An 11,212-nucleotide genomic window follows, 5' to 3' on the forward strand; every position below is an offset into this window, starting at 1 on the left:
TTTCTAAGCACCAACAATTTAAAATAAGATGAAATTATGCTGCTCATGATATATATATATATATATGTATATATATATGTATATATATATATATACATATATATATATATTTACATCATTCTTCATTTTGTGCATTTTAAAAGCTCCATGGGATATTTTAGGGGGGTGGAAGGGAGAAAGAGAGCTATAATTTGTTTTTTAAACAAAATGATGTCATTGCCATCATGTTATAACAACAGAAGAAGCACCTGGAATAACTTCAGGAAAGGCTAGTAATTATATTAGTGGGAATCCATGATATGCTGGTGAATTCCGTGCAACCCATCTGTTGAAAAAGCAAATCATTCTCATGTATTGATAGTGAAATACAGGTCTTAACATCCAGAACTAAATATAATTTCATATTTAAGTATATATATACTCAAATAACATTGTCCTCAAATATCATGGGTTTATTCAATGTTTGTTATAATATTGATGAAAAAATCATACAATACTTGGCCAAAGACACAGTCTGTGGAGTTTGCATATCCTCCTTATGTTCATATGGGATTTTGATGGGTATACAAGTTTCTTTTCACAACCCAAGAGTTATTAAGAGGGTCATACAGTGCTATTATATGTCAGCTTGTAAAACTGATATTTGTCAGAGCACACTTATTGTCCATCCACAGAGAGATCATGCATGTTAACCAAATTCTCAATCATAAAAATCACAATGTCAATACATTTTTTATTGAAAAAATGAAGTTACTGTTTTTTTGCACATAAAATTTACCAGTATGTCCAAACTGTCCTTGTCAGAGTGTATGCCATTAAACAGCAGCTTGCCCAAGGTTTGTGCCTACCTTGCATTCTGAGCTGCAGGGATGGGTCTTAACCATGATCCTGAATTAGAAATAGTGATTGGAATGTGAATGGATAAAATTATTATAAATTCAACATTCAAAAAGTACAGAACAACCACACAAATGTACAACAATAAGGAAAACACTAAGAGAACACGCCACATCTGTTATTGTGTTTTTTGAACTGCTTGGTATTAAGAGGTTCTACTTACTATTTTTATGTACATTTGCTCCCCAATTTAACCCTGTTGCAGTGACTAATAAAAAGCACTGTGAGTACCTGATATCTTCAGTCAAAAATGAACAGAAATGTGATATGAGAAACATAACTAGAAGTCTTAAAGAGGACAGTGAGATGCTCCAAGAGTTCTTGGTCACCTATGACAATTATCTGAAGTAAGATAAAAAATACTAACACTTGTTACCAAAGTGTAACCCTTGTGGTTGCTACAACATTAATCTGTCATAGAAGCAGCAGAGTGGGAAATATGGAAATACTTTTAATATATGGCTAGAGGACACTGTGAGTGAAGTTCTCTTTGCCCACTCATCACCATACAAATAAAATCTTTAAGTTTATTTTAAAGAAAAAATGGTTCTAGTGCTGAAAGTGAAATCTTCATAAAAAATTGTTGTGTTTTAAGTAACATTGAAAACAGTATAACATGTAAATAATAGTTTAGTCTACAGGTGTTGACAAAGAAGTCACAGCTGCTTACTCAGGTTACTGGGGCAAAAAAAAAAAAGATTGGTGAAGGAGGATACACTTTGCAGGAAAATAAATGTAGATGAAAGAGGCATTTTTTTCAATTAATGCTAAAATTAGGAAAATTAATTAATTTTTTTCAATTAATGCTAAAAAGGAAATGCAGCAATGCCATTGTTGCAAATTATTATCTGGTTCTCCCACTTGCTATTAATGCTTTAGAAGATCTGAAGTTTAAGTTACTGCTTATCATGTGAGACACAAAAAGCTTTGAAAGACTGACCTGAACATAATCTTCCTGTTATCTGACTGTCAAATAAAAGGTACACCAGAACACTATCCCATGAACTATTTGTTTTGCATTTCTGCCCAGCTTTCAAAGAATGTTGTGGCAAACACCATGAAAACAGGCAAAACACTGCACAACATTGGCTTCCCTGATGTATTTGGGATCACTACTCCAATGGCAAGGGAAAATAAAAGCAAAAATAAATGTATTACATCAAGCTAAAAAAAAAAAAACCAAAAATTTCTGCATTGTGAAAGTGCCATTAAAATTAAGACATTCTACAGAATTAGAAAATATTTGCACATCATATATCTAACAAGGGTTAATTATTCCAAGAACTACAAAGAATTCATAGAATTCAATAAAAAGAAAATGGAAACTGAAACAAAAATGAACAGAAGAGTTAAATATTGACTTCTCCTAAAATGACATAAAAATGGCCTAAAAGTACATGAAAAATGTTCCTGATGAGTATTTCCTGATGAGCAGGAAATACCAATCTAAACCACACCAATTAGTATAACAATTGATATTGAACATTTTTTATATGCTGGTATATATTTGTATATTTTCTTTGGAAAACTCTGTAGTTTGGTCTTTTGCCAATTATATATATATAAAAACATGTATATAAAACATATATATATATATAATATATAATATACATATATAATATATATATATAATATATATATTTAACTGTTGATGAATTGTATAAGTATTTTTATCCTTTTGGAAATTAACCCCTTTTTGCTGCTGTATGATGTAAAATATCTTCTGTCAACCCATTGGTTGCCATTTTTTTGTGTGTTTTTTAGGAATACAATGTTTCTTCTTTTTTTTATAATAGTGTATTCTTACATCACTTTGTGACTTTTTCCATCTCAGTTGTAATCCCTGTGGACTTCCCATCACCAATTCACCAATGTGTTATCACCATAGTCCAGTACACTACTCCTCCCCCATTTTTTATCTCATTCTTCACTCTACCCCTGTAAAATGTCTCTGCTATATAGTTGTTCATTATTATTATTAATCCTCCTCCCCCTGGTCCTTTATTCTCCTGCTATGAGTGAAACCATCCAGTAGTTTTCCTTTTCTTTCTGGCTTATTTCACTAAGCATGATCCCTTCCAGCTCCATACATGTTGCTGCAAAAGGCATGTGTTTTTCTTTTTGATTGCTGAGTAATAGTCCACTGTGTATCTTTTTAATCTAGTCATCTACTTTTGGGCATTTGGGTTGGTTTCATGTCTTTCCTATTATAAATAAAGCCACAACAAACATGGAGGTGGAATACAAAACCTTTTAACTTTGATGTAGTTACTTTTATTTCTTTGCTTTGTTTTCTTTGCCCTGAAAGTTGATACACCAAATATGTCTCTGTGGTGGGCATCCAGAAGTGTATCACCTATGTTTATTTTGTGTACTTTATGGGTATTATATCCAAGTCTTTTATCCAACTTGAATTAATTGTTTTATATAATGACCTACCTTCTTGAAAAGCAGCTGCCTCTGCATTCCCAGTTGGTTCCCACCACAGATACGATACAGTTAGGAGCCACAGATGCACCAGAAGGAGAAGTGGTTGGTTGGTCTTGGGAAGGACTCACTGGGGTATACTGCCCCAGTCCCAGACATTCTGTTATTTACCCACATTCTAGTGTATGTAATAAATATATCTTCCCTTTAAGCAAATGTATTTTTTGAGAATATGAGATGAAATAAAAATGGAATTTCTCATATTAATTTTCCTTACAAAGGACTGATTGAAGGGAAATATGAAAATGGAGACATTTCATTAAATAATTTAAGGAGCTATATATATGAGCAATACTCTTTTAGGTGTGTAGTTTTTGGGTATATTTGTCACATTCTCTCTAGACATTTGCCTGTAGATTTTTCTGTAATTCATCCCTACTGTGGTGGTGGTGTGGGTGTGGAGGTCAAGAAGCTATGACCCAAACACCTAAAATGCTTATGAAAATAAATGTATCTTATTGAAACTGATGAAAGTGTAATGGGACAGTGCAGGAACTAATGAAGACCCAATTTTCTCAAATCAGCAGCATTCATACCGACTTAGAGGGTTCTTTCTAGGTTCCATCTTATAAGAATATATAGGCCGAACTTCCTAGCCTCACCATCAAACTGAACAGGCCCTGACCTTTCATTCCCTACTCTTTTACCTTATACCTTCTATTCTTTGGTCATTCTAAGTGCTTGACATCTTAACAAGAGAAAATAAAATTTACTTTTGTGCCTAAAGAAGTCCCTTTAAAAATATGGACCAGTGATCAAAGTAGTCAACTCCACTACCTTTTACACAAACAATAAATTTGTAAAGTTTAACAAGTCAAACATCTTTGGCTGATAATGGCAAATTAGTAAGGAGGTAATAATATTTGTCCACCCATCTAGACCCTGTCTACCCTTCTCTGATATAAAAGGATATCTCTTTTTCCTCTGGTATATGGAGGGTACCACTCACATTGGAGATTTATTTACTGCTTTCCGGGGGACAAAGGAGTATGTGTTTCTCAGTTAACTTTAATCAAAATAATCAATCTACATAAATGGCATAATTTGAGGTACCATATTCTATATGTGTTTCTTTTTTTACTTTGTGGTTTCTTTCCTTCCTCTTAAGATTGCTACAGGATATTATCCTTAATTTTAAGTAGTTCTATATATTAAGAGCTCAACGGCATAACATTTTCAGCTCCTAAACTTGTGGGTGAAGGATAAAGGTTTTACTGGACATGTGACCTGGAGATGCTGCCAGTAAGCCAGAGCTGGTGCTGGCTACAGTCACTGCATCTTATTCCTCCCCTTTCTGTCCTCTAGGACGGTAGCTCTCCTTATGGGGCCAGGTATGTGGGCTCTATGGTGGCTGATGTGCACCGCACCCTGGTCTATGGAGGCATCTTCCTGTATCCGGCCAATAAGAAAAGTCCTAAGGGCAAGGTAATTCTGCTTTTTCCACTGGTACTTCAAGTCAGTGAACCAGTTGGAATTTCCTTTTACTTCATGCCTGTTTTGCTGGCCACTGCCTTGTCCTTGTGTCTGTGAGAGGACAGATAGAAGATAAATGAGATACTTCTTCTTATTGAATTTTGAGGTTGTGGTAGAAGGTTTGGAGAGGAAATGACTAAAAGAGTTGCTAATGGTCATTTTCTCTGTTCCTCACTGGTTTCATAGCTGTCATTCACCAAGAGTTAGCTGTGTTTATTTCCTACTTTCCATATGCTGAGTCATTTAGTTTCAACATAAATTATTTTGGATCAAAGGCTATGGAATCATTTCCTAGAAAAATTTACATGTAAACCTACACACATAATCAATATACACCTTACAGATATTTTCGGGCGATTCATAGATGCTCCAAAGTCTACCTGAAGTCTCAAACTTCAAAATGAAAACTTCTGCTCAGAACTACTTTAATATTTCTATAAATGTAGTTCATAGTAGGTCTTACTGCAACTTTACGACATAAAGTCAAAATTTCCTGTTTTATGAAAAGAGAATTTTATGATACAAATACAAATAATCCTCCAAGAGGAATATCTAATTGTTAATCAATCTCATTAATCACAAGTAAGTAGCCAAACCCTTATTCTCTCATATACCAATGACTATGTACATGTTTATATGTCTCTGAGTGTAAGGTATTTGAATTACTGGAATACGAATTTCAAAGCCATTATAAAATTTCTAAAAGCATATGAGAACAAAGAAAATATTTTAATATATGGATTGTCATGTCAGGAATTTCTTTTCATGAATGTGTTTAACTCAGGTAAGTGTGTAAAATAAGTGCTGGAGTAAGTGCACCAGAAAGTATTAAATGAAGTCAAGTAGAAGATATTGAAATTCTACAGTACTGTGGAATATATAGTAGGTCACTATTGTCACCTACTCAGTTCCAGCAGGGTGAACAAGATAATGATCATTAATTAGTAAACATATTTTAAAATATTTCAATTTTTATTACATAAGCAGACTTATGTCTAATTACATAAACATAAAATTACATAATTTCATAAACATTTCTGTAAGCATGAATAATTTCATATATATAAACTATTCTCAAAGGACCATAACTGTTACCAGCATTTAAGGTGTTCTTGGTTTCCAGTCTTCATGCTTTAGCTCTTATTCTTTTTGATCACAGCTGTGTATGTGCTTGTGCCTCTTCTGTGTGTGCTTGTCATTGTATAGTTATGTAGATTTTTACTGCAGATAATAGATCATGCAGCCTGCAGACCAAGGCATCATGAAGACCTGGGCATTGTGTTTTAAAATAAGTAACTACAATGGCATCTTGTAGTCAGAGTAAACAACGTTCTAAGATAAGCCTTATGCATGCATTTTTAAAAAGGTGTCTGAATCAAAATGGTGTGAACAAAATCTAATTGGTACAATCTAAGACTACTATCTGACACCCCCAAGTCCTTCCATTCTCAAGCCTCACAGAAAAGGGGAGGAAAGAACCAAACTCTTTAAGCTGCCAGGTCAGAGTGTCCCTGAGCAGCCTGTCTAGGGCAGTGGCACATCCAGCATCCCCCCTGAGATGATCATGGGAATTCTCAATGTTCTATTAGATTTCCCATTGCTCTAAGACCTAGAGGTCTAGAATAAGAGCATCATACAATGTTTTACCAAATGATAAAACATTTGTTCCTGTCCTTGGAATAGCAATAATTTGAAAATTAGCACAAGACTGACGGTTTCTCAAAGGGTTTTAAAATAGATTTGCAAGAGAGAACACAAATGTAAAAGCTGTAAAGAGCTGGATCAATGCCTTGCAAGCTGGTTCCAGAAAAGGAATATTTTTAAATCAGATTTTGCATCTATGATGAAAGGAATAAGATACTATGATGCTGAGTCAACATGTAGCTACAACATCACTCTGAATCTAATATAATGTGTGTCTGTGCTTGGTGGGTGAAGAAAGTTACATTGCCACAGAAGAAAGTTACATTGTCACAGAAATACACCTGAAAAAAAAAAAGACCATGAGTTTAGTCCATTTCAATTCAATTAGCCATGTATTAACTGGTCAGTACTGGGAACGGAGCAGCCACATGAATAGCCATGACACACAGTGTCCCTGCCCATGAAGGGCAACATCTAAGGAGGAAGGCAGACATTGAAGCAAACTTCAATGTCATGACTGTTACTGAAAGGGAACTGAAAAGATGCTGTGGGGGTGCAAGCAATGGGAGTTAACTTTCTCTAAGGAGCCCAAAGAAGGGACTCTTAAACACCAGTGAATCATATACCCAAGTCAACATATAATCCAGAGAGACCACATAGCAATCTTGAGAAGTCCCATCCAACCTTGACTCCTTATCAGCCATTAAGACACACATATTGGGGGCTCCTCTTTAGAATTGCTGAATCCATTCACCTCATTGATGAACCAGCGAGAATGAGGACCTGTGGGTACTCATACAACTTTGATTTCCAAATGAAGAGGCACATTCTTATATGAGATATGTACTGATCTAGGTATCCCAGAGGCATATGTGATGAAAATCTGCTGATTAATTCAAGCTTCTGGAATTTGCTCTCAGGCAGCCCACTCACCTGGAGTGAGCTAATGTCCTGCACTAAGGATATATATGGATAGTCAGTAGTTGGAATTCCTCATGAACTTTAGATGCTTGATTTGGAAATTTTGACAATTTGCAAATTTTGTCCACTTTATTTCTTCACAGCTTCGGCTCCTGTATGAGTGCAATCCTGTGGCCTATATCATTGAGCAGGCAGGAGGCTTGGCAACCACAGGCACACAACCTGTGCTGGACATAAAACCTGAGTCCATTCATCAAAGAGTCCCCCTCATTCTGGGGTCCCCAGATGATGTGCAGGAATATCTCACCTGTGTACAGAAAAGCCAGTCAGGCAGGTAGTGACTTTGACCATACAGCTCTCCTTGTCTTTTCCATTGCATTAAGATTGGTAAATAAAATCAATGACAATGAGTAATGAAAGATAAATGCACTGAATCACATTCAAAGGAACAGTCGCAAACTGGTTGTGATATGTCTGGAAGTCAGAGGGTAGTGTAAAATGCTGAAAATAAAAAATGTATATGGAAGAAGAATTCTGATTTGCCTTTTGTCATGAACATCAGTAGAGAGGGTTGTATGTTTAAGTCTATCAGCCTGAGTATCAGGTGGTTGTATGTCTATAGGCAAAAGGTACAGATTAGTTAAAAATTTATCTTGTTTGGCTTAAAATTGGAAACTAATATTTATTCTGTAGTGACTAACTTCTTTTATCATGAAATTGATACATGTATGCATTTATATATGTATAGTTTATACATATATTTAAATGTAAATTCATGTACTTAAATGGCTGGTCTATGTCTAAGAAAAAACAAAATGGAGGCATTACAATCCCAAACCTCAAGCTATACTACAAAGGCATAATAGACCAGTGGATTTGAATAGAATATCCAGATATAAACCCACAAGTTTATGGACACCTAATTTTTGACAAAGGAGCAAAAAAGATACAATGGAACAAAGAAAGTTTGTTCAGCAAATGGTGCTGGGAAAACTGGGAAGCTACATGGAAAAAAATGAAACTAGTTCACTACCTCACTCCATTCACAAAAATCAACTCGAAGTGGATTAAAGACCTAGACATAAGAATGGAAGCCATAAAATACCGGGAAGCAAAGATGGGCCAAACACTATCCAACATACACTTCAGGGACATCTTTAAAGATAGAGCACCCAACGCCACAATAGTGAAGGCAAGGATAAATATATGGGACTACATCAAGTTAAAGAGCTTCTGTACAGCAAAAGAGACATTACTAAAAACAAACAGACAGCCCACTAATTGGGAAAACATTTTCTCACGCAAAAGTAATGATAAAAAAAGGACTGATCACAAAAATATACGGAGAACTGATGAAACTCAACAAAAATAAATTAAACAACCCCACCAAAACATGGGCAGAAGAGCTAAAATGACACTTCTCCAAAGAGGAAATGCAGATGGCCAACAAGCATATAAAAATGTTCAACATCACTCGTAGTAAGGGAGATGCAAATTAAAACCACAATGAGATACCACCTCACCCCAGTGAGAATGGCACATCTTCAAACAACTAGCAACAACAAATGTTGGCGAGGATGTGGATAAAAAGGAACTCTCCTGCATTGCTGGTGGGAATGCAAACTAGTACAACCACTATGGAAAACTGTTTGGAGGTTCCTCAAACTGCTAAACATGGAGCTTCCCTATGACCCAGCAATCCCACTCCTAGGTATCTACCCAAAAGGCACAAAAACACTGATTGAAAAAGATACTTGTACCCCCATGTTTATTGCTGCTTTATTTACAATTGGAAAAACATGGAAGCAACTCAAAGCCTCAAAGTAGATGACTAGATAAAAAAGATGTGGTACATATATACATTGGAATATTACTCAGGAACCAAAAAGAGAAACACATGTCTTTTGCAGCAACTTGGATGGAGCTGGAAAAGATCATGCTTACTGAGATAAGCCAGAAAGAGAAAGAAAAGTACCGGATGGTTTCACTCATAGCAGGAGTATAATGGACCAGGTGAGAAAATAACAAGAATAATGAACAACCATATACCAGAGACATTTTGTGGAGGTTGAGTGGGGAATGGGACCAAAAATGGGGGGGTGTGGGGAGGGAAGTGCACAGGATTATGGTGATGGCACACGGGTGACTCGGTGATGGGAAACTCACAGGGATTACAATTGAGATAAAAAAATGTAGAAAATGATATAAAAATAAACAAACTATTATATTATAAAGAAAAAAATGGCTGGTTTAATTTTTTAGAAGTTTTTGTCTTATCCTGACAAGTTTTCAGTCAGAAATCTCATGGATAATAAAGACTAATTGGGAAAACATTTCACATTGAAATTTTTGGGGCAATAATTTGGATGATTAGTAACTGAATGGAAAAAATGTGGTCACCTATTGACAAATTAAATACTAAATGGTGTTAATATTTAAATACTAATATTTAATTATCTCAACTTCTTATCTTTGCATTTTCCTTTTTTGGGGAAATGCTTTTAATCGATGTTATGGTCTAACTAGAGTGCATTGGTTAAATGACTCCTCATTTATCTAAATAATGCCAAGTTTGGGATTAGGAAATTCTGCTAGTTTTAACAATTGCCATATACATATATGGCTTTGGAAGCCAAAAATCCTTTGTGAAATATTGACAATCAAATATGCTCTTAAAAAAATGTACCAGGGAAAAATTAAGCTTAATCTAAAAATTCAAGAATGATTCAACATTGAAAAAAATCTATTAAAATTTTAAGTAGGAACTGGGAAATGCTATTAGAACAATCAAGGTTCTCCTATCCTACTGTAGCTTTGACAGGGGTCTCAGACAACATAGAGGAAGATTTCAACTTGGATACAAATCAGTTCAACATTATTTGTGGAGGTTGAGTGGGGAGTAGGACCACTCTAATGTGATTTGGCAACAGTAGGAGTAGCTACATTATTTTATAATACACATAACCAAAATGTTTTCATCCTCTTTAAAAGGAAAAGAGATTTTCACTTCAAAGGGAAAAATTCTCATTCTAACCATTGGGTTATCAATGCTTCATTAGACACTTTGAAGATTCTATCTTAAAGATTCAAACTGATTTTTTCAACTCAAAATCGCTTACTAACATCTTGACTTGGTAATTTTACAGTGTATAGTTCAAAGACTGAACATCTAGGAGAAGGTTTTTTTTTTCTTTTATAACAGTTTATTTTTACATCATTTTGTACATTTTTTTCCCATCTCAGTTGTAATCCCCGTGGGTTTCCCATCACCAAGTCACCCGTGTGCCATTACCATAATCCCGTGCACTTCCCTCCCCCGTTTTTGATCCCATTCCCCACTCAACCTCCACAAAATGTCTCTGGTATATGGTTGTTCATTATTCTTGTTATTTTCTTGCCTGGTCCATTATACTCCTGCTATGAGTGAAAGCATCCGGTATTTTTCCTTTTCTTTCTGGCTTATGTCACTAAGCATGATCTTTCCCAGCTCCATCTATGTTGCTGCAAAAGACATGTGTTTCTTGCTTTTGGACGCTGAGTAATATTCCATTGTGTATATGTACCACATCTTTTTAATCCAGTCATCCATTTTTGGGCATTTGAGCTATTTCCATGTCTTTCAAATTGTGAATAAAGCAGCAATATAAATGGGGGTGCAGGTGTCTTTTTGAATCAGTGTTTTTGTGTCTTTTGGGTAGATATCAAGGAGTGGGATTCCTGGGTCGTAGGGAAGCTCAACGTTTAGCAGTTTGAGGAACCTCCAAACAGTTTTCTTCTGATTGGTTATTTG

The 11,212-nt window shown here is 35.3% G+C and overlaps 1 protein-coding gene across 1 annotated transcript in view; it reads left to right on the forward strand.

The window, feature by feature from the left end:
- FBP2 (fructose-1,6-bisphosphatase 2) overlaps positions 1-7,776 on the forward strand; it is a 52,896-nt gene extending 45,120 nt beyond the window's left edge. The window contains exons 6-7 of the mRNA XM_004684922.1: positions 4,690-4,809; positions 7,566-7,776. Of these exons, the coding sequence (XP_004684979.1) occupies positions 4,690-4,809; positions 7,566-7,760 (315 nt within the window). The 3' untranslated portion in view covers positions 7,761-7,776. The remainder of the gene's footprint in view (positions 1-4,689; positions 4,810-7,565) is intronic.
- The last annotated feature ends 3,436 nt before the right edge of the window (positions 7,777-11,212 follow it).

This window comes from Condylura cristata, unplaced genomic scaffold (genome assembly GCF_000260355.1).
Source record: "Condylura cristata isolate star-nosed mole 26May11 unplaced genomic scaffold, ConCri1.0 scaffold00017, whole genome shotgun sequence".
NCBI classification, from domain to species: domain Eukaryota; kingdom Metazoa; phylum Chordata; class Mammalia; order Eulipotyphla; family Talpidae; genus Condylura; species Condylura cristata.